The sequence below is a fragment of the Protopterus annectens genome, chromosome 16.part0, assembly GCF_019279795.1.
Source record: "Protopterus annectens isolate FY-2018-M chromosome 16.part0, PAN1.0, whole genome shotgun sequence".
Classification (NCBI taxonomy): domain Eukaryota; kingdom Metazoa; phylum Chordata; order Ceratodontiformes; family Protopteridae; genus Protopterus; species Protopterus annectens.
Genome location: NC_056750.1, coordinates 557,145,186 through 557,170,356, shown reverse-complemented (window position 1 = coordinate 557,170,356; position 25,171 = coordinate 557,145,186). Strand labels below are relative to the sequence as shown.

The 25,171-nt window shown below is 39.9% G+C and overlaps 1 protein-coding gene across 2 annotated transcripts in view; it reads right to left on the bottom strand.

Annotated features, from left to right (window-relative positions):
• Positions 1–25,171, bottom strand: part of NCS1 (neuronal calcium sensor 1) — a 1,842,585-nt gene that overhangs the window by 524,836 nt on the left and 1,292,578 nt on the right. For both annotated transcript variants that reach the window (XM_044058472.1, XM_044058473.1), the window contains one exon: positions 18,155–18,293. In XM_044058472.1, coding sequence (XP_043914407.1) covers positions 18,155–18,293 — 139 coding nt within the window. The remainder of the gene's footprint in view (positions 1–18,154; positions 18,294–25,171) is intronic.

The following is a 25,171-nucleotide window of genomic DNA, read 5'->3' as shown; positions in this document are numbered from 1 at the left end:
GTGACCCAGTAAGTTCCATGTTGAAGATGAGAAAGAAGCTGGAAACCCAGATAAAACTGATAGCAGCAGTTGGTAAAAGGCAGGTATCAAATGAGTAGCGTTTTTACTCTGAAAACAAGCATAATTATAGTTAACCCAGCCCCTAAACACAATTTATCCAAACTTTTCTAACAAAAAGTTAGGATAAATGTTATAGAAATGTTTATACTAAAGTAATGATTAGTACCACAGTCTCTCAACTGACAAACTCGTGTGACACTCCAAAGAAAATTAAACTCCTAGCATAAAACAAGCTGTTTTACACAAAATAGTACTGTTTCAGACACAAACTTAATTATGAAAGGTTCTTTCCCTGAAGAGAACTTGTCTGACCCTACAGTAACTCAAAAGCCCACAATAGGAGTGCTCTTCTGCAGCAAGAAAGCTCTGAAGTGCTTGGCACCCAGAGTATTCGCACTCTTCGCCAAACTATTTTCCACATTTCTACATATTATTTTCTAGAAGACTGTTACCTCCTTAGACATCACAGAATTGTTTAACATACAAGAGTGTTTCCATTACCCAATGCTTTTTCATGCCATATACAACATTCCTCTCTCTTGGTACTTCTCATGCAACTTGCTCATTTACATAACTGACAATCTTTAATTACCAAAATGTGGAACACTGCCTCTCATAACATGGAACTACTTTATTTTACTTTTGCATCATCTTAAAAGTACTCAATTGTATTTATTACTGCTTGGTGTAACTCATTCTAAGCCTTTTGGTTTAAACACTTGGGCTTCGGACCAGTTGTTTTGCACTGAGAGGGTTTGTGGTCTGCACTGTAGTGGCAGAACAGGTAACTTACATCCTTCTAGGTTGAGAACTGCTGATTGAGGGCTCAGTGTCTGTTATTCTAAAAGTGTATTAATTCTGGTTTAAGCACTTGGGCTTTCAGACCAGTTATTTTACATTAAGAGGGTTCTTGGTCTGCACTCTTGTGGGAGGAGAGGCTGGACTCTACCCTTCTGAGCTGGGAATTTCTGGTTAAAGGCTTATAGTGCATGCATATCTGAACTGCTTCTTACTGAAGTTGGTGTGCCTTGTTTGCTGTGGCATAGACTGGATTTGGGCCTGCTGGATCTAGCTTTGTTTGTGTAACTTGAGCACTAATCCAGGCATTCTCTAAAGTATTCAATTGTATTTATTACTACTTGGTAGTAACTTGATTAAAGTGTAGCTATCATTCTAAGTCTTTTGGATTAAGCACTTGGGCTTCAGACCAGTTGTTTTACAATAGGAAGGTTTGTGGCATGCACTGTGGTGGCAGGACAGGTAGCTTTCATCCTTCTAAGTTGGGAACTCCTGATTGAGAGCCCAGTGTCTGTTATTCTTAAAGTGTATTAGTTCTGGTTTAAGCACTTGGGCTTCAGGCCAGTTATTTTACATTAAGAAGGTTCATGGTCTGCACTCTTGTGGGAGAAGAGGCTGGACTCTGCCCTTCTGAGCTGGGAATTTCTGGTTAAAGGTTTATAGTGTCTGAATATTTGAACTGTATCTTACTGAAATTGGTACACCTTGTTTGCTGTAGCATAGACTAGATCCAGGCCTGCTGAATATAGCTTTGTTTATATGCTTGTTGTTTGTTTGCTTGTTATTTCCCTGGAACGCTAATTCCACCTAATACGCAGCTTCTCAGCGCTTCTGTGGATCACTAGTGATATCTGCATTACTTACTGTACTTATTTCCTTGTTTCACTTGAAAGAAAGTTACTGTTTGTCATTTCTGCATTTAAGTTACCTGTAACACATTGCACTTAAGTTACCTGGCACTTGCTCACTAAAGCAATTATATAAGTCAGCACTAAAAATTAAAAGCACTACACCCTCACTCCCCACTGGCCCTTGTTTTCAATTATTAAGGAATTCCCAATATTATTCTAGCATGTCCAAAGGTCAGTTGTCAATCTCCTCTCCGGTCCAGCTGGTGAATCTGGGAATCTTGAGGCAATGTTACAACTGCCTCATGTACACAGACAACCCTCTCCTCATCCCAACAAATTCCAACACATGTGAGAGATGCAACCATATAGCCAAACTGGAGGCTAAGCTCTCTCAACTCAGTACTGGCATAACCAGTCAGGAGGAGAAGGAAACCACACTCACTACAATTCCAGTCTCACATAGACCTACCACGACAGCAAACCAAACACATAATCACACAAAAACATACTCGGAGGCTCTAAATAAAGATCTGCCAAAGCAGCAGAGACCCAAGCAACCACTACCCCAAAACAAAACACGTGCAACACATATCTCACAAAGCCAGTGTGCCGAACAGTCACAGCCCTTAAGACTAAACAACACACCTGATACACTTGTAATAGGTGACTCTATCGTCAGGCACACTGACGTCCCGCTCACCAGGCTGAACAAGGAGAGGGTCATGGTGAGCAGCCTGTCGGGCGCTAGGATCCGCCACATAACACAAGCACTCAGGTCACTCCAAGGCAAGTACAAATATGACTCAGTCATTGTCCATGCTGGTGTGAATGACCTGAGACGTACCTCCCTCGACTACATGAAAAGAAACATAAAGGAGATCTCTGAGCATGTAGCCCAGGCCGGTATGACCCTGACCTTGAGTAGCATCTTACCCTCACCAAGAATGATGTCACAATATGAAGACAAGATGATCAATTTCAACAACTGACTTAAGTACTGGTGTCATTCAAAGGGGATCCAATGCCTGTCAGCTTGGGATGATATGCTCGACAAGCCACGATGCTTCGCTAGGGACGGCTTGCACCTGTCACCCCTGGGCTTTCGGATATTGGCAAAGGCTCTTGCTACCCCCATAGTGCCTTTTTTAGGCAAGGCTCAAAGACAAACCCACCTCCATAGGTATCACAAAGGATAAGAAACTAAGAGTAATGCTACTCAACGCCAGAAGTCTAAACCTCAAGATGCACGCACTTGAAACTCTCCTTAGCATGGAGAACATCGATATCTGTGCAGTAACAGAAACCTGGTTCAGGGCTCCCGAGAGCACCCCAGCACTACCAGGTTATACCTCATACCATGCTTTTCGGCCCCAAAACTTGGACCGAACCACAAAAGGAGGGGGAGTATCGATATTCATCAAAGATACCCACACCTCCAGGTTGGTGGCAAAGCACGAAGCATCAGAGACTATCCATGTGCAACTAACAGTGGGTAAAACTGCCTTCCAGTTTATAGCCTGCTACAGACCACCCTCCCAAACCCAGGAACCCCACTTGGCCTTCCTGAGAACACTGGAAAATATGAAAGTCTCTCCAAACACCATTATACTGGGCGACTTCAACTACCCAAACATAGACTGGGAGCATTACTCTAGCTCCAACACCCTAGCCCAAAGGTTCCTAGAATTTATAAACTCAAATGCTATGGAACAACTTGTTACCACTCCCACAAGAGGGGAAAACATACTGGACCTGATCATCACAAACATGGGGACTTTATGCTCCAGACCAGCAGTGTATCCCTCACTGGTAAGATCAGACCATAAACTAATCTCACTGGATATTCACATCCCAACCCCACCCCCTGCCCAGAAGACCACAGTGAAAAACTTCTCTAAAGCAAATTTCACTCTCCTCAAAACCGAGGTGGAATCCTTCAAAGCCCCCGGGCCTGTGGAAAATACGGCCCAGACCGCAGAATCCTTTATAAACGCATTCTATGAACACCTTCAGGAATGCATGGATCATGCAATCCCAAGTAAAACCAAGACCCAATCCTCCAAAGGCAGACGTCCTGTCTGGTGGATCCCAGCCATAAACAAACTATACAATAGAAGGAGGAAGCTACTAAATGATAGAGCAAAATCCCAAAAAGGGAAGCCATCACTGATCAGTATTAGCAAAAAACTACGGGCACTCATAAAATTGTCTAAGGCCAGCTTCGAGAGAAAAATTGCACAGGACACTAAGGATAATCACAAGGCTTTCTTTAGTTATGTTAGGAACCTGGGTGGTAGCTCCCAGTTATGCTCAGAATTAGTCCAAAATGACAAAAAATACACTGAACCCACAGACATTGCCAACATCCTAGCTGACAGGTTCAGGGCAAACTTCTCCCCCCTCTCCCCACCAAAAGGGCAAATATCTATCCAAGCAGAGTGCTGCCCCCCTGACATCTCAGATGCTCAGGTAAGAGCCGCCCTCTCCAAAGCAAAAAACACAGCATCAATGGGACCAGACGGTGTCCTGGGCTGTGTCCTACATGAACTCCAAGAAGAGCTAAACCCAAACATAAAACTACTGTTCAATCTCAGCCTTACTACAGGATATGTGCCCAAAGAGTGGCGTACAGCAACAGTGGTCCCTCTCCATAAAGGTGGTGCCTCAACGGATCCTGGAAACTATCGCCCCATAAGCCTGACTAGCTTGGTCTGCAAAGCTATGGAAAGGATCATCATGGACCTCATAAATAAAGATATTGGAGACCTACAGACACTGGATCCTACCCAGTTCGGCTTTGATAAGGGCAGATCCTGCCTCTTAAACCTGGTTGATTTCTTTGAAACAGTCACCAAGGCCATTGACGAGGGGAAGGTGGTCCACACAGCCTACCTGGACCGCGCAAAAGCCTTCGATACAATACCCCACTCAGGCATTATAGATAAGCTCACCAGCTTAAATATAAACCCCTATGTCACTAGATGGATTGCAAACTGGCTCAAGGACAGAACCCACATGGTTAGAATTGCTGGAGCCATGTCAGACTCCAAACCAGTTACAAGTGGTGTCCCACAAGGCTCAGTCCTGGGACCTCTCTTGTTCAGTATATATTTTTCGGAGGTACAGGCCAACACGGAAGGACTGTGGCTGACCAAGTTCGCAGATGACTGCAAACTGGGCGCCATAATCGACTCTCTAGCCGACACAAGCATCCTCCAAAAGGGCCTCATAGAAACAGACAAATGGTGCCAGAGCCATGGCCTCAAGCTAAATGCCAAAAAGTGTATAGTCATCCCCTTTGGCAAAAACAAAGTGCCCACAAATTACCACATAGGTGGTAATCCATTAAGTACAGAAGAAGTAATTGGGGACCTGGGGACCCAAGTTGATAGCAATCTCTCATTTGACAACCACGTGGCCAAAGTGGTTAGAAAAACATTTTATATAGCTCACCTAATCATGAAGGGATTCACATCTAGATCAGGGGAGGTCATCGTGCCTCTTTATTCATCCCTCATCAGGCCCATAATTGAGTACAATGCCTCTTTTGGGATGTACCTTACCAGACACCTGCAGCAACTGGAAAGACCCCAAAAGTACCTCACCAAGAGGATCAAAGGGCTCAAACAGATGCCATATGCTGCCGGTTAAAGAAACTCCAGCTCTACTCAGTGGCATACCGCCTGTTCCGAGGCGATCTGTGCCTGACATATAAAGCCATGTCCAACCCGGAATTAATGGACATGCTGCACCTCAGAAAATCCAAATCCCATCGAGCTACGCTCAAGAGACTTGAACCTCAGCACTGAAATAAATAGGACATGCTGGAGGGACAGATTCATAACCCAGAGGCTCCCTTCACTCTGGAATAAAATCCCAGTCCAGGTTAGGCAGAGTCCCTCATTGACTCTCTTCAAGAGGAATCTTGATGAGTGGATGGGAGATCGTAGGTTTACCCCGGGTATCACTTCTGTGTCACTGTTAGACAGAGGCACAGTATACTAACCTCGAAAAAGGGCATAGCAAAATAAATTTAAAATGGGTGGCGAAAGCCAAACACATTCTGGCTAGGCTTATAAATGCCCTAGGGCAGATAGCCTAGTATGAACCTATGAACCTATAAAATGAGGAACACCTATCATAGTATCATAGCGAAATACTAGGCTACTGACCCAAAGAGCTTTTCAAGCCTAGCTACACTTCCCAATAAAATCTGATAGGTATTCGTTCCCAAAAGTTTTGTGGGGGTATGCATACTTGAGCAATGATGGCAAAGCATTTATCCTTTCTCCCTAACAGATACATAGGTGCCAGACCAGGGGTATATTTATGCTTCTCCATCCACTGATCTATGTTTTGCTTGAATAAGTGCAAGGATAAACTTCGATTCACATTAGTCAAAAGTGCACTTCGCAGCAACTGCAAAGTGCCCAGAACTGACTCCTCCTGCAATTCATACAGAATTACATGTATTGGTAACATATCTAAAGACAGTAAATTATGTTTTTCTGAAACCCATTGCTCCTGCTACTATTGGAACCATCTGGATATTCTTCCTCCACATTGCCCTCATTTCTGCCAGTAAATCCTAATATTTTATGACTTAGTGTTTCTCTGTATGTAAGGCACTGTAATCACTGAGTGTAGCAGTTTCAATGATCAATGCTGGTTTTGTCTTCTTTTCATGGACTATTGCATCTGGTTTTCTTGCATCTATTTTTTTGAACTGTTGGTAATGGGCGATCTCGCATGATATAATATTCATCATTCTCTACAATGCTTTCTTGTTCATGTTTTCAATGCTTCTCAGCTACTTCAATATTGTAATGTTTGCACAATCCCCAGTGCAATAGTCTTGCCACATTATTATGCTCTTCAGTTTACAGGTCCTCTGCCATTAGTGTATCACACCCAGCAACAAGATGTGTGACAATTTCCAGTTCTTTCTTACAGAACCTGCATCTGTCGGTTTCTTCCGCATGTTTCAATGGACACTGTAAACCAACATGTACATAGTCCAATGTCCTGGGCTGCTAATAATAACCTTTCATCTTTTGGTTTAAATTCACTTCTCCTTAACCATTTCTGCATCAGTTCCTGATTGACAAGAGGTTGTTCCAGAAGTCTGCTGTACTTGCAACTATATTTATGTCTTTTTCACATTTCTTACGTTCTCATCTGATCCTTCTCCTTATATTCTTTTTTTTTTTTTTTTTTTGGCACATTCCGTTGTCTCATTTTTGTCGACTTCCGATTTGGTTTCCATTCGTGCATAACACCAACATGCTTCTGCTAAACTAAGCAGGGAAGTCATCTTAGATTTGTTCTCTTCATGTTGCAAAACTTGCACTATGTTTGGATCTGATAAGGACAGCAGATATGTATGCAGTCCTTCAACTGCAGATCTACACTTGCAATCAGTTTCAAGGAGGCCCATATCTACTTCAGAATGAAGAATATATAATCTTCATATACACTAATTTTTATATATCATTTTTCTTGTCCAACTAATCCAGTACCTTTTGGGGCCAGTCAATCACCCCAAAACTGCAAATCAGAACCGGAAGAGCAAACTGGTTTATAGCTTGGACTTCGTACCTAGATATCAGAGCTGTTTTCAGTATTAATTTTAGTCGTCTAAAATATTCTTTGCATTTGCTCATGTTTTATTGTCGATCATTCATCAATTCTCAAATATTTCTACACTCCTTCCTGCTAAAGTTCCTTTATATCATATTCATGTCCCAGACTGATATTTTCTTGGTGTTGCAGTTCTCCTGCTTTAAATGTTGCTTCTGCACATTTACCAAGACTACAATGATATTCTTATAACATCTGAGAACATTTTAACTACTTCCAGTTGTGCTTTCTCCTCATCTGACAAACTATACTGTTTTACATCATTCACAAAAAGAAGCTGAGAAGTCTTTAAACTTTGTTGTTGTCTGGAAGCCAAATTTTAACCATGGCCTAATCTGTTAAGTAGACGTCTTAATGGGTTAAGGGCACAACAAAAGGGCAGCACCTGGGATATTTACCTGTATATTTTTATCCCTGGGATAATAATTCGTCCTTTATAATGGCTTAGCTGTGACTGCGGTGGTGGTGCTGTGGTAGCGTTGTCGCCTCACAGTTAGACGTTGCCGTTCGATTCTCAGTTAGAGCATCTTCTGTGTGGCGACATGCATGAATGGGCATTCCTTCATTGAAGGTTGTGCATTAGGCCCGGCAAGCCAGCATGTAAAAATCTACTGCCAATCATTTGCAGACCGGAGTTCTGCTGTGGCGACCCCTAACCAGGAAAAGCCGATTGATTACTCTTTATAATGGCTTGGCTGCCAAGTGGTTTGCCACTGCTTCACAGTCACTGCAATATAATTGATCAATGCACGGCATATCTTATAAATCTGTAAGCACTCCTTTATACACAAATGTGGGATGCTGTCAAATGCTTTTTTGCAGTCTAACTATGCTATACTTAGTCTTTCCCTTTTTACAATTCTCCATTATGACTTTAACAAATGATCCTTTGTTCCATTTGACATTACCATTTTGTTCTATTGCCCTGATTGAGTTTTCTTCTAAATGGCTATGAACTCTGTCAGCAACAATTCCAGTATATAGCTTTTGTTGGAAGCCAAGTTACTGGTTTACAGTTTTTAGGACAGCTTGCAGGTTCACTCTTAAGCAGGAGTATCATTTTTCTTGTTGTTAACCAGATTCATAGGTATGTACTAGGCTAACGACCACAAGGGCCTTTTTAAGCCTACCCATGCATCCTGAATCTCTGACAACTTCTGACACCCTTGATAAGTGTAAGCATGGGCCTGGGAGATGAACCATTTACAGGTTAACTGTTTGCATTAGAGACATAGGTGCCAAACCAGGGATGAATTTCTGGTTTCCCATCCAATTGTCCAAGTTGCACTTGAATTGGGTTATGGAGGAACTCTGCTTCACATGGATGAGGAGCCTGTTCCACAGATGGGGTAATCTCTGGGATACATACCTCTCTCTCCAGCAGGTCCTATTTATATCACAGGCAAAGTTTAAGTCTTTAGAACAGGTAATTCTGATACCGTTTGTTTTGTGGATATGCAGGAGGTCCATCAGAGAGAGGTCTGACAATGCCCTGTATGACAAGCATAGATCTCCCCTCAAAGGCCTGTAGGAGACAGAATACAGGGGTAGGGCCTTGAGACGGTCAGCATAGCACATATTACTTATGCCCTATATCCTTTTAGTGAGGAACCACTGTGGACGTTCCAGTTGTTGGATATGTCTGGTTAGGTACATAGCAAATGGGGCATTGTACTCAATGATATGTCTGATGAATGCCAAATACAGTGGAACAATGACTTTCTTGGACTTAGATGCTATACCTTTGTTGATAAGTTGCGCAACACAGAATGATTTCCTCACCACGGTGGACATGTGATGATCAAAGACTAGATTACTATTTATGTGTGTCCCTAAGTCCCTGACTACTGGGTCAGCTCTAAGGGTTGTGTTGTCAATATGAAAGTTACCAGGGATGGATGACTTCCCAAAGGATACTATTATGCATTTCTTGGCATTTAGTTTTAGTCCACGGCTCTAACACCAGTTGTTTGTCTGTGTCAGCTCCTCCTGGGGAACATTTGTGTCAGTATAAGATTCAATGACCACTCCTAACTTGCAATCATCAGCAAATTTAGTCAGCCAGAGGTCACTGACATTGGCTTTGACATCTGAGAAGTAAATACCAAAAAGATACGGTCCAAGGACTGATCCCTGAGGGACTCCACTGGCCTCTCTGTAGAGGTGGACTCCCCTATTCTAACTTCCTGGGTCCTGCTGTGCGCCAGTTGGCTATCTACAGGGTGACAGATGGGTTTGTACCTAACCTCTTGAGTTTGTCAACAATGCCCAAGTGGGATATTGTGTCAAATGCCTTGTCCAGGTCAAGGTAGGCAGTGTGAACAATTTTGCCCTCATCCATTGCTTTGGTGACCTTCTCAAAGAAGTCCTCCAGGTTGAGTAAGCATGATCTGCCCTTGACGAAACCAAACTGGGTTGGGTCCAGTGTCTGGAGGTTTACTATATCTCTGTTCATCATCTCCATGATAATTCTTTCCATGGCTTTACATATAAGACTAGCGAGACTTGTGGGTCTGTAGTTTCCAGGGTCTGCAGATGGTCCACTTCTGTGTAGAGGTATGACTGTTGCCTTTCTCCATTCATGAGGCATGAAGCCTGTTTGGAGGCTATAGTTAAACAGTAATTCCAGAGGCCATGATAGGTCATGTTTCATGCTATTTAGAAGGCATCCTGGGATATTATCTGGGCCCACTGATGCAGTGTTCTTGGTCTTAGAGACAGCATTAAGGACCTATTTCCTAGTGATAGTAGGGGGAGTTATATTTGATATTTCCTGAGGGAAGGTTGAGGGGGAGACAGAAGTAAAGTTGGAGCTGAATTTATCAGCCAGGAGGTTTGCTACATCTTCTGGCTCAGTACAGGTGGCTCCATTTACAATGAGCTCTGCACGCAACTGTGCATTGCCTTTGAGGTTGCGGACATAGCTAAAGAATGCTTTGGGGTTGTCCTTGGCCTGGGAGGGAAACTTACCTCAAATTTGGCTTGGCAGACTTTATTTGTCCTCTGAGTTGTTTGTTTAGTTTGTTAAGAGTGCTTTTATCCTGCTGGGTGCTGCACCTCCTAATTTTTGCCATGCGTTTCTTCGTCCTTTTTTACATCTGACTGAATTTGTGATTCCACCAGGGTGGCTTGTTTTTTGAGTTAGTTCTATACTTCTTCCTAGTGGGTACAGCTGCCTCTATCCAGCTATTAACATGCTTGTACAGGGTTTCTGTGAACAGTTCTGCATACGCAGAAGTGTTCGCAGGGTTTATAGGGGCTTGACATTTTGCCAGGTTCTCACTTAATAGCAGGAGGTTAGTTTTAGAATAGTTCCTGAATATTTCCGGTTTAGATGTGGGTCCACGTTTTATTTTTACTTCAAAGGAGACCATTTTTTGGTCTGACCTTACCAGCGAAGGCATTACAGTAGGATGTGTGCAGCACTCTCCCATATTAGGGAGGACCAGATCCAATATGGTTGCACCCCTGGTTGGTGTATTGACTATCTGGTCCAGGAGTTTGTGTTTACAAAATCCAAGAATCTCTGTGCAGGTTGGTGTCTGTTGGGGGTACACATATATGTAGTTCTTACTTAGGTCTAGACCTTCATGTAATGATGTTAATACTTTTAGCCAGAAGTTAGGTACTGCATCTGGGCCTGGGATTTTCCAGTCAGGAGCTTTTTTTAATTTTGTTTCAATTTCTCTCAACGTTACTTCATTCCATTTCATATCCTGTACATTTGAATTTACAGTTTCTTTTGCTTTTTCTATCCATTCAGCATCTTTGTTATACTCCACAGGGTCTTAATAGATATTTCTCCAAATTGTGTCTATTTCTTCTTTTTTTGGTGGAGTTTCTGTTCCTATTGCTTGGTTTCCCAATTCCAATAAAACATTTTTCGGTCATCAATGAACTGCTTATTTTGTACTTTTCCTTTACATTTATCTGAATATCTAAGTTTCTTCTGCTTGTGTTGGTATCTTTAATTTATTATTTGCAATAGTGTAATCCCGGTCTGTTCTAGCACTGCACATTGCTTTTAACACATCTCTCTTTCTATGTATTTTTGTTGATCTGTTCCCTCTTCTGTACTCTTCCTCTTAATTGCGTTTTAGTTTTCTCTGTTTGATACTTCCGTGACGTCATTTGATTTCTTCCCTTCCTTTCCCTCATTGCCCTGTATTTTGTGGCAAGAGTTTATCTGTTATTAATTTTGCTCTACAGTAATATATCCTATTTACTTCTGTTACATCATATGAATTTTTGTTAAAACAAATGAACACAGTAATCAAGACTGTTATCAGACTTCTGACATTTTGGGTCTTAATGTCTTTCTGTAATCTATTTCTTTCATTGATCTTAATATATCTATCCATGTCTATTAAATCAAGCAACTCTTTCCTTAGATCTTTTTCTTCTAAAAGGGCACATTCTTTATTCTCCACTTCCTGCAGACATTCTACAGTAAGTTCCAAAACATCCTCCTATGACATATTCTCTTATTACATCCTGCCTCATCCTTTGCATTTTCCTACAGGAACTCACTGGCCTATCACTCCACAACATTAATTGGGTCAGAGTTGCCACTGTTTCCTGCTTCCTGCCTTACTGTACAGTTCCAACTGAACGTTGTACTGGTTTCTGGTGAAGGCTTTAGAGTATCTTCATGTGGCAACTGATCAGATGCTTTCCATTCCACCTGTTTCTCCTTAACTTCAGTTTCTATTTCTTTGACTTCATCATTACCAATTCTCTTTTCTACTTTCCCCCTTTTTCTTATTTTTTTTTGTATTGTAAACATTTCCATAAATGGATACCTTTACCTGTACTTCTTTTCAAATATCTTTGGTACTGCTTTTTCGTATTGATTAAGTTTGCTTTCTCCTTTGCATAAATATTGCAACACATTGAAATCTCTTTTTCTTTCCCATGTCCATATTTCTTTTTCGGATGTCTCCCACTCAACTGGTTTCTCCTTATTTTGGGGACTAATTCTTCCATCATACTGTGACTTAACTTGTGTCAGACTTTCTACACTAAATCTTTCACTTTCCAGGTATGCCACACCTTCAGCTTCTTTTTGTTTAACTTCTACTTTACTAGTCTTCTGTTCTACGTTCCCCCTTTGTGATCTTATTTTTTGTACAGTGAACTTTTCCATATCTGGGTGCCTTTGGTTAAATTTCTCTTCAAATATCTTTGGAGCAGTTTTTTTTTTGTATTGATCAGTTTGGCTTTCTCATTTGCATAAATATTACACCATATCAGACCTCTCTCTTTTTCCATGTCCATATTTTTTATACGTTTCAAAAATCGCTAGGTTTTGTTTTTTTAAATATCTGCACTTCCTCAGTTGCTTCTTTTTCCAAACAGCCCAAGTTTCTTGGTCTATATAATGTTTTTCATGACTCTGTTAAAGTGTTTGACAGATTTTCTTATGCAAGTATTTTTTTTCCTCTAATTTTTCTTTTAAATTTATTGAATATCTTCTCTCCAGAAATTCTTGCATAATAGTAACAATACATTCTTTCTTATCTTCAGTAGTCCACTCTAACATTTTTATTATTCTGTAACTTAATTGGCACTGCACCTCCTAATTTTTGCCAGGAATTTTCTTTCTTTTGTTATACAACTTGATACTTGAAGTCTACCACAGTGGCTTGTTCTTTGAGTGTATCCTGTGCTTAATCCATATAGGTGCAAGCTGTCGCTATTCCACTGTTAATATGATTATACAAGGTTTATGTTAATGATTCAGCATAGGCAGCAGTTTTCATGGGGTTTCAGGGGCTTGAAATGTTGCCATAGTGTCACTTGGTAGCAGGAAGTTTGCCCTGGAATAATTCCTAAAAGTTCCAGGGTTAGCCAGTGTCAATGGTTTTGCCTTTACTTCAAAGGAGACAGCTTTATGATCTGATCTGACCAGACAAGACATTACACTATGGTGTGTGCAACATTCTGCCATATTTGTGAGGAACTGGTCAAGGATGCTTGCATCCTCTAGAGGCCTTAAGGACTAACTAATCTAAGGTGTTTGCACCATGAATTAATTTCTGAGCCTGCATGTTAGGGGTCATAAACAATTCGCAGTGTATACTAGGGTAGTTAAAGTCACTAAAGTTAGGTTGAATGGGGAGGGTCTCCAGTATACTTATGTATGTATTATGGTTTTTCTGTGTCATAAAGGGAGACCTGAATCTTACAAAGATATGGCATGGGATTTGGTCTAACGTAATTTGGACATGGAGAAGCTCAAGAGTGTCATACTGATGGACTAGCCTTGAGGTGCATTTGTTTTTCTTATTCACATGGCACAAAGCCTCATTGATTAAACAGCGACTCCAGTGACCACAGTAGGACATGTTTTAGGCTATTTAGAAGACATCCTGGGCACAATGCAGTGCTTTTGGCCTTAGAGTGCACATTCAGGGCATGCCCCTAGCGATAGTTGGGGGGGTTGTTTAATGGTATTTCCTGCAGGTGACCAGGGGAGAGAAGGGGGTAAAACGGGAACTGAATTTGTTGGTCAGAGGATTCACTATTTCTTCCCAGTCTATGCAGGTGACTCCATTTACAATCAGTTCTGCACACAGTTGTGTGCTGCCTCTGAGGTTTTAGACATAGCTAAAAAAAAAAAAAAAGTTGTGATTGCCCTATGTCTGGGAGACTATCTTCACCTTAAATATGGCTTTTGTACAGTTAATCTATTTAATTTTTTTTTCTTTTATTGTACAACCTGTTTATGTTTGGATTTCCCCAGTATGGTTTGTTTTTTGAGTTAGTCCTGGGCTTATTTCTGGTAGGCACAGCTGTCTCTATGCACTTACTTACACGATTCTACAGAATTTCTGTGAACAATTCCACTTGGGCAGCTGTGTTCTCAGTTTTTTAGGGGGGGAGGAGGGGCTTGAAATATTGACAGGTTATCTCTTAGCAGTAGGATGTTTGCCTTAGAATAGTTCTTAAATGATATGGGGTTAGCTGGGGTCAAAGAATGGCTTTTTACTATGAAGGGGACAGCTTTGTAGTCTGAACTTATCAGAGAGAACATTACATTTGGGGAGGGGTGCAGCATTCTCTCAAGTTTGTGAGTACCAGATTGAGTATGTTTGTAACCCAAGTGAGCATATAGACTATCTGGTCCAAGGATTTTTTGTTTACAAAGTTTAGGAGTCTCAGGTGCTGTAAGCTCGGGTCATTTAAGTACCATAGTTTATAGTGGGGTAGTTGAATTTGCCAATGAATGCAGTATTGGGTTGAATGACGATGGCCTCCAGTAAGTTAAAGTATGAATTATGCTTTTTTTTTGGGGGGGGGGGGGTCACAGAGGGTAACCTATAGTTTGCAAGGATATGATATGGTAAAGTGCCTATGGAAATTTGGACATGGAGAAGCTCAAGAGCTTTATCCTGTTTAACTACTCTTGAGGTGAGTTTTTTGGTGATATAAACTGAGACACCTCCACCTTTGGTCTCTGCCTGTGAGGTAGCTGGTCTCAATGTGTGGAAGGCATTCTGGCCTTGCACTGCAAGGGTACTTTAAACCAAGTCTCAGTAACTGTGCAGATATCCACATTCTGAACAGAGAAGACAGCCTGGAGAGAGTGGAATTTCCTGTTTAGGTTGCCAGCATTAAGCAGTAATACCTTTAGACTCCCTTGGGTTGGTTTTGCTATGTCAGACGTTTTGCAGGTTGGTATTGCCTAAACAAGGCACTATTGGGGGGAGCAATGTCTTTGTAAATATATGAAAGCCTAAAGGGGGCAGGTATAAACCATCCTTTGACCATATCCTCCCCATGATGACAGTTATTAAATAATCATACCCTACTGGAATTACATCAGAAACTAAGCCGATTGTTCAAGTCAATTGCCTGTTCATATTGTGGTATCAGCCTTACAGAAGGTAGAATGCTGCTCAGTGTTAGGCTCGTACTGACCTGGGTGATACAGTCCGAGTGCTTCATCATATCAATCTTCATTTAGTGCAGGGAGATGCATCTCAGGTCATTTGCTTCCACATGGACTATGACTGAGTCATACTAGTACTTTTGGTTCGATGACCTATGTGTATGCTGATCTGACAGATCCTAGCTCCTGACAGCTGACTGTGACTCATTCCTTACTTAACCTGGTGAGTAAGACATCTGTGTCTTTAATGGAATAACCTATGACCCAAATATTGGGTTGTGTGGTAGTGGTGTGTCTCATAGGTTTTGTAGCTGAGACACTGTGGGATATGGCTGTATTCTTCATTGTGGCTCCTGATTTTGTAGAATGCGCTTGAGGTTTCTGAGGACGTTTTTTTTTGTGCAATGTCTGGGAGGTCTTTGTGGTACAGTGAGATTACATTTAAGAGCCTCGACATATATAGGACTGTGTGTCTGGTTCATACTACATAAAGTGGGTTTGTACGTGTGTGTGTTACAGACAACCTGTTTGTTGTTATAAGTACTTGCATGTGAGAGTCTTGCCTCCAGAGACATTATATAACTATCTCCCTCACACATCATATCAGCTTGCTTAAGAATTAAGTGGCTGTCAGTAAACATAAGACAACTGTTATATTGCCTTAGGATGTCCATATCGATCAGGCAAGCTGCAGAGAGATCAGGAAAGTGCATGTCCATGACTATGCAGCCTTATTTTGTGTTCCACAAGGGGATGGTACAAGAGTGGTTTACATTTGGCTAGCTTGGTTGCTACAATCAGGACTACGTAAGACAAGCCTCATGGGGTGGGGGTGGGGTCCTCAGTGCACAAACTAGATGCTCTTGGTGCAACTAAGTACTGTGGAAATTTCAGGGGTAATTTTATAAGGAAAATGTCAGTTCAATGTGCCTCTGCAAATATAAAGGGCACTACTAAATGCATCAACTTTATATATGTAGAATAGCTCTTTAACCAATTATGCAACCTCACTTAAAGCGTTTCTGTGTGATCCCCAGCTCAGACAGACCTGTCTACCTTCTACTTCATAGATTCATAGGCAAGTACTAGACTAGTTGCCCTTGTGGGCCATTTTAAGCCTAACCAATTTCCCTTTCAGAGGTAAGAATCAAACAATTTACCTTCTCTCTGTGAGATAAACACCTTAAAAGTTACACTAACCCTACTGTTACTAGACATGCAGTCCCAGCCAGGCCTTCTTAATGTAAAACCGCACTACAGTTAGCTCAAGGTGAATTTAAACAGAGCAATTAAACTATGTAGAAACACACACTTTTAAAATGGTTACAGTACACAGAAACCAGCAGCAAGGTCAGTAAAAAGCAATGGCATTATTTACAATGAAAAAGTGCAGAAACATTCATATATAATTTGAAAATACATCAGCAGTACACTTAAATATCTTACAAAAGTGCAAAAAATTTATTTAAAGTACCTGCCTGTACTAATGTGACACTGAATACAAGCTAAACACTCAGGAGACAGCGGAGTGTATCCCAAGTGTTTGTCAGCTCCATGAAAATATGCCAAAAGCTGTGCAAACACTCCAAATGTATAGAGAGAGAAAAATGAATAAACAGAGCAAACAGTCCACTGACCAATCAAGAAGTCCATTTAAAGCTCAGCTCAGACAGACCAGGTTATCTTCTACTGCCACTAAAACTGGATGTACTAACAACTTACTAACTTCAACAATGATGCTTACAGCATGGTCAAAGTGTAATCCAAAAACTCCAAGGAAAGGGTGCCACAGAACCAGGAACCAAAAAAAACCACAACAGGCACCCAAAGAGGCAGAAGGTAATAATAAATTATTACCTTCTGCCTATTTGGGTGCATGGTCAAAATGTGTTTCTCTACATTCATAAAAAGTAATTTTTATTAAATTAATACAATTCAGTATCACCTGCCACAAATATTAGTTAAAAGTGCTTAACAGTGAATGTTTAGCAGACACTTTCAGTGTGGAATATGAACTTTTTAAGACTCAGAATGAGGAACTTTCCTCAAAGACCTGCACTGAAGAGGCATGATCATTTAGACTTGCACCATTTAGATCCACTTTCTCAAACAGCCTCTAATCAGTATCTTTATGGAGAAAGGGTTGTAAGAACTGCATAAAGTACTCCAGATGACATCTGACTAACCTGTAAAATCTCTGTGCATCTACAGAGAATGCCCTTATATTTCCCTTATTGCATTCTCATACTACAAAGCCATTTTTGTACCTTTTTGCCACAAAGTACTCACAGTCAGAGTTTTTGTCTTCTAGTCATCTGCAGTTATGTGAACTTTATCGTTTGTTTATTAAACTGGCATTTCACTATACAAATCCTCTATGAGCTCTGCAAAGAACACTGATTTATTATCAGCAAATCTGTATTACCTAATAAAAAGGAGCACCCTTGTCACAGGGAATTTAAGTATCAAGTACAACATCCAGAAAACTAAACAAAAAATCTATATCTTCAGTTTTAATCTTTAAAATGGAGATGTACAACCTTATATCCACGCTATATAATCACTGGCTGAGTTAAGCATCCTTCTAACTAGATTTTTTTTTCTCCCAGGGGTGCTACAGAGGTCAAGAACATAATGAGAGTCCCCCTTTATGAAAAGGAACTAGAAATAGCAACAGCTAATTTTAAAACATGTGCTGTAACTTGGTCTATAAATCCTACTGCACTTGGTCCTTCATTATGGCCTGAAACAACCTCTTATTTATTGATGAAAAGTGAAAATGCAATTTTCTTCATGCTTTCAATTCCCTGCCAGTACCGCCCTCCCCTGCTGTTTAATAAATCCCTTGCTATACAACACGTAAAACAGGCTTTAAGAGCAGCCCACAGAAAAATACTGATGCACAACTTACTTTGTTCTCATCAAAGACATTGAAGACAAAAGTAGCAAACTTTGTTGGGTCTCCAAAAGGGAAAAACTGTTTGTAGATCTTCTGAAAACCCGCAGCATCCAGCTGTCCACTGGGGCAGTCTTTGATGAAACCTTTGTACCTGCATAAAAGTTGAAGAAAAGAAAATTTGAAATAATTTCAGATATAAACAGAATTTGCAAATGTAGCTGAATGGCTGTTCATATGCTTCAGACCCAGCTTTCCTTTTTTCTGTTTCTAGTAATCTGACATTTTCAGATTCATGCCAAATCTTAGACTGTTAACACTGCTAATAAGAGGCTTAAAATTCAGCACAACAGTCTGAAGGCTGGGTGGTGAGCAACACCTTTACATGTCATGTCATTAGGAATGCTTTCAAATACAAGCCCTACTCCAGGAACACAGAATACCCACAAAAGTAGTAGGCTCCACAGAAATCTCATACTCCCAGCCTTTTTACCATTTTGATACATCTGTCTACTGTCTTTTAATACTTTCATTCCAGCGACACAGGGTATCTGCAAATTTATATGCAAGTGTGTGATCCAGACTTCATTTGGTACTACCCTCTCACTCCTCCAACCTATAAGAAAGCAGACCTCCACTTCTGAATAGAGTAAATTATTCTGGCTCACTAACAAAAAAAATTAAAGAAAGAAAAAGTAAATCAAAGAAAATAATTGCTGGAAAAACACAAGTCCACCCCCATCTGCCCATCATGCCATATATCTGATGTTGAATCTCTAACCACACTGATTAGTGGTCCTGGTAATAGTAACAGCTGACAGGAAAGGACATCTATCACAGAGATTATATCACAAAATCTAAACTGACTAGAATGCCACAGCTTTTAAGTAATGCATTTAGAAACTCACTGTTAAAGAAAAAAATGCAGTACAATGTACAGTATACCAAAACAGTCTACAAAAATACACATCTAGTGTAGCAGTAATGGCCTCATCTTTAGTGTCAATAAATATAAATCTTGTGATGTGACAAGGTTACAGATTACAACTGCAAATTAAATGGTCAAAATTAAGAATACCTGGAATTCACAGATAGTTTTCTCACTGCACAAATTAGCATAAGTAGCTGCCAAGAGCAGGACATTAATGATTTTCAGATAAAGGGAGCATAGCAACACAATGGTCAAAACAGAATTCTATGTAGCACATGCTATTGAATGTAAACAATATGGAAATGAGGAGCCCCAAGCAAATAAGGTACATGGATTATTCAAATGTAGAAGGTCAAGATGTATAACAGTTCAGAAATGTATAAAACAGTGGCATCCTGTGGCAGTGTACGAGTTCAGAAATGAATAAACAGTGGCACTTTGTGGCAGCGCATATCCTCTTTGAAGGTTATGATTCACAATGTACAACTGACGCCAAGTAAGGAATAGAAACAGCAGTAGTACAGTAATATGTTGGGAACCATACAACGAATAAACTGAAGCAGAAAAAAAACAAGTAACAAATTGCGGAAAGCCCAAAACCTCTTCGTCTGCTGACAAGAAATGTTTAAGTTGCAAAATCCACTACAGTACATTTGCATACACTTCCAAAGTTAAATAAAGCCACAATGGAAAACGATAAACCAGTGAGTACAAATCCTTTAATCCACAACTCAAAAATCGACCACAAACTTCAGCACAAGCGCTTTCGCCCGTTCGTAACGGGCTTTTTCAAGTGTACTTGCTTTTCAAACAACAGTGCTTTTATATGCTTCAAACATACCATATCATTGGATAATTTAAATGAATTAATTGAAAAATGATTGTTAAAAACAAATAATGATGTTAAAGAACCCTGTAAAACATCTAGTGTAGTTGCAAACCACGTCGTCATTATATAAATACAAGTCAGTATAAAACATCCTTTTAAAAATGCCCTCAAGACTAATAAATAATGAATGCAAATACTTCATAGGCATTAAAATTGCCTTACGGTAGCTGTGTTGGTATGACTTGTTTTAAAATACTAACAACATTAACATGAAAACAGTAAAGATATACTAAAAATTAAAAATGGGATTTAAAAATGCTTTAGTGCGCATGCTCTGTCTTCTGTTAACCCCTTTTATGTAAATAACCTTTCCATTAGTGTAATCGTGCGCTAAGCCAAATCCCTTACATAAAACATTTTGTAAATTTGTAATCTAATAACTTGTGTTATTGAAATAACCTTAAATGTGTAGTTAAATATATAATAATGTAAAAACACATAATATAAAAATGCGTAAATCTGTGCGCATTAAATTCCTACATAAATTGTCTGTCTTAAAACCTCACATTAATTTAACTTAGATGTATCCCATTGCGTATTTAAAATTAAACCTAAATATTTAATAATGCAATTACTTTTGGTTAAAAATTTACTTTAACTTGTTCCTTTTAGCTTTAAGGATGTCAATAACACTAATTCCTTCATTCAATCCTGGGCTTTTTGTTGCATTTAGTCTCAGCTGCCACATTAATTCTTTTATCCCTAAGGCCGTCTCCCAGTCTCCACCTCTCAAGTCTTGCATTACCCTGTCCACTACAAAAAATTTTATGGACATATTTGCACAATTCAAGGAATGCTTGAAAAAGGCATTGGTTTCTTTCTTTGTTTTTATATCATTTGTGTGTTCGTATATTGGGAACCATCTTTGGATTCAGTGCCTACATTGATGTACACTGCAGCCATCAGCACCACCAGACAAGGTACAGACAGTGTCTAACAGAACACCAGCTCATAGACCAATAAACTGTGTGCCACTGCTGAATAGACAGGAATACTGTAAGGAACCTAAACGAACAGTGCTTCCCATAAAATGGAAATGGAGGTCATCTGTGTCTATTCCAGTAGATACAAATGTGTGTGTGTGGCCTTAACCATCTTATTAACGGGAGACCTTTCCAGCGACTTACGGGGGGGGGGGGGCAAGATATGTATATTGTAAGCATCAGCCTCATGAATCTAAACTAGTTTTCTGATACAATAACATGTAGAAAAGCATTTCTGACTCTTCGGGACAGTGCAGGAAAGAACCAACACCATGCAGGCTTTTTGTGATATAACCTATATCCTGGGGTCCTAGGGGCCACAGATAGTACACATGTTGCTATCAAAGCCCCACCAGTCCACAGAGCCTGCACTATATCAGCAACAAGGACTTTTACTCCCTGAAAAGCCAGATGGTCTGTAACACCTAGACCATTATTTAAAATGCTGCAGTGTAACAGTGGGCAGTTCATTAATTCATATACTGAGTACAAATCAGACCTATACTAATGGATCCTATAACAGGACTTTCCACAGGACCGCTTAGTTAAGTGCATACACTTGCTAGCTTAAAAGTACCATGTAAGCATGAAGGAGGTCACATGTGTATAATATACTGTGTGCTGCAGGTGATGCCAGATATGCCCCACAGCCCTGGTTGATGTCCTAATATGCAACCTCCATACAATGAGGGAAATGGCCTATAATACAAACACAGCCCATATGGAAATATGAAACACAGTGACATGTTTATTTAGATATCAAGACACATCAGAAGGAGCACTGCAATACAGTCAAGACATATACAGCAAGATAATCAGTGTGTAACATGTTACACAGCATCACATTGTCCAAACAAATGGAGTAGTGGGAAAACATCACACATCAGAGCCTTCCACAACAGTTGTAAGAGAAGCAGAAGAGGTGGCTGGAGAGTCAGGGAAATAGCATGCATTAACATTACCTCAGCAGGGAATGTTTCCCACTTGCTACCAAGCTGCCGAATTGTCGACTGGAGGGGGAGGGAGGTGCTTCAGTGAACAAGCACTGCAAGTGTTGATGCTCACATCATCATGTTTGCACCAGTCCATTTAGGGTTTTCTCCTTTCCTTTGCTTATTCAAAATCCATTATAGTTTTTTAAAGAACAAAGTAAAAAGATACAAACCAACAGTCTTGTTCATACATAGACAGGAAGCACCTTTCATAACATGAAAGATCATCTGTTTGTCTTTTTGTTTGTTAAAGGCAAGGCCCAACACTCATTGGGTTATGCAACGCACTTTCATAATAAGAGGAAATTTACATAAGTGGAAGAATACTTAAAACTGATTTAGAAGCAAGTAAACTACTAACTTTACTTATTTGAATACTGCTTTAGGTCTCAGCCAAGATTTGGGAAAAATACGGAAGAATGGTCCTGACATGAAGATGGATAAATATGCATAGTACAAAATGGATCACTTGTTCTATAATTACATCTAGAACAGAAGCTGCAGTACATTATTTTTTCTGTAATACAGCAGTAAAGGATAGTACTTAACTGAACTATAAAGCTATGAAGACTGTTTGATTGTTAGCTTTGTCCTGGTTGGTAATGCTGAAGCGAAAAAAAATACTGCATAGAAATCCCAAAACACTGACTAAAATCTATGAAAGCAAACATCACCTACTTAATTTTTCCTTGATAGCAGACACAAAAAATACATCATGAACACTGGAAAATGGTAGTTTCTGGGATCTGTATTTGGCTGAAAAGTGCATGTATCAAGCCCATCTATGGTAGCCCATTACGTTTCTCAATTTTATCAGCTGCATCTCTGAGCTGCAAATTTGGAAACGCTTCATACCCCACTGATCTCTTGCTTGCATTCTCAGTTTATCACCACAATGTAGACATCTCATTTCAGGGACCTGTTTAGTTAATTTGTTAAGTAAAATATCCATTTCAAAGCAGCTAGATCCTTGAGGAGGTGTGCCAATGGGCCTTGAGGGTTAATACACCATTTTAAAATCATAATAGCAGAATTTCATTACTTTTAAGAATGTCCCCTCTGAAATGCACTCCTTAAATATGTGTTTTGACAGGATAAAAAATGTGAACTGGCTGTTATGGATTTTTAATAAAATATCTGATAAGTAATTCACAAGCAAAGCACGCTAAGGCAAAACTTGCTTGCAAAGGCCTTAAACACAATATACAGTGCATATTATATCAAAAATGTCAAGTAAATAAGAAAATTGTAGATGCTATTCTTCACAAAGAATTTCACCTAAATGTTGTAATGAAACGGGTGCTGTCACACTGCATACATTTTTGCAAGGTAATCATCCATCATGCTTCTGCAAAATCCAATATTGTGCCTGCTAGAAACAAATTACTTATGAGACTTGGTGCTACTTTTTTCTGTATTTAACCTGTCACTCTTATTTTATACATCATCGGTGGTCAAACCTCTAAACCTTCAGACACTGAAAATCTGGACAAGACTTTTGTAAAGTAAATGTATCTGGCTAAAAAAAAAAAAAAAAAAATGGCCAGCTAATTAGAATGACATTTGAATAAATAAGAAACAAGCCCCTCCCACTTCCAGATGACACCTCAGAAACACAAATTTTGAAAAATCAGAAGTGACAAAATGATGCAAAATACATGCACAGCAATCGTGTTTCATTAAGCTTTGACTGTGACAAACTAGTAAAAATTGAACTGGAAAGGCACACCCAGACTCTGCTACAATTTGCTGTGAGGGAAAGGTTAGTTTGCTTTTTATTTGTATTACTTTACTGCCTTTTTCTATTTTGTATACTGTGATTTATTTTCTTTACACTGTGTTTTACCTGTATTCTGCTTTTAACTGCATATTAAAACTTAAGCAACCACAGCTCTCTCTTGTGAGTCAGACAGAAATTAGAATGGGTCAATTCAGGAGTCACATATAAGTTACAACAGGTCAGTTAAGGTTAATCATCTGTGAACTGATGGGGTGGAGCTAGGAACTAAACCTTCTATTTAAGGGGTAAAATAAAACATTTCATAGCTTTACTGGAAAGGCTCACCCAGACTTTGCTACAGTTTGCAGTGAGGGAAAGGTCAGTTTGCTTTTTATTTGTATTTTGTAATACTTTACTGCGTTTTTCTATTTTGCATACTGTAATTTATTTTCTTTACACTGTGTTTTACTTATAAACTGCATATTAAAACTTGAAATGAGACCTCAGCTCTCTCTCTTGTGAGTCAGAAAGAAATTTTTCCCACCCTCCCAGACAGTTACTGTTGTGTTCTTAAACACCACTGTCTTTCTAGTTGCCTGCCCCTTATGTTAATTTGGCTATATATCTCATTTCCTCTCTGCTTTTATTGGCTGGTGCGAGTAAGCACAACATTATCACTTTGTGAAATTACTCCCCTTCAACTATTTAAATGTGTTGGCCATCCTTATGTATTCCATAGTACCAGAATACAAAAGTGACCACTGCCTTTCAATCTATCTTGCTATTTTAAAAATACTAACTCTCCACTAAAACTTAACTTTTTAGACAGGTACAGCTTAAGTTACCTACTTTCACATACAACTCCTCTAGTGCACACTGCAGTGATGAATAAACCATTTTTTCATCTTACCTTTAAGCATCTATTGCAAGACCACCAGTTATTCGACAGCCCACATTCTGCCTCTCAGCAGTCATCTTGGGATTAGTGCTTCTGTTTTCTCCTAATGAGAGGAGTGCAGTTACATTATTTTCTGGAGACTGCTTATCAACAGAAAGCTTAATAACTGCTTTATAGATGGCAGCTTAGAATCTGTGCTTATATTCTGATCCTGGTGAGAGTAGGAGCAGAGTGCATTGATTCTGATTTCTTTCTGGTTGGAGAGTGAGCGTCTGTGCTTAATGTACCTGATTGGTCTGGTTGCTATTCGAGGCATCTACCAGAAAAAGGCTACAAACCTGCAAGCCCTTGCATCATCTGGGACAAGACTGTGGATCACCAAACAGACCATGGCCTGCTTCTCTTCTTGGGATTGGTGCAAACATTTTGCTTCTGGTGAGAGAAGAAGCAAAGGAGTACTGTATCCCAACAGAGTGAAGTTGTGCTGAGACCAGCATTAGTAGTAGCCAGGCAGCCATTCATCTGACTCCCCTCTTTTCATCACTCTTGGCAAGCTAATTCTTTATTTTTCAGTAAGTACTGCTTGATTTCTTTCTAACTTCAGAATATCTGCCTAAAT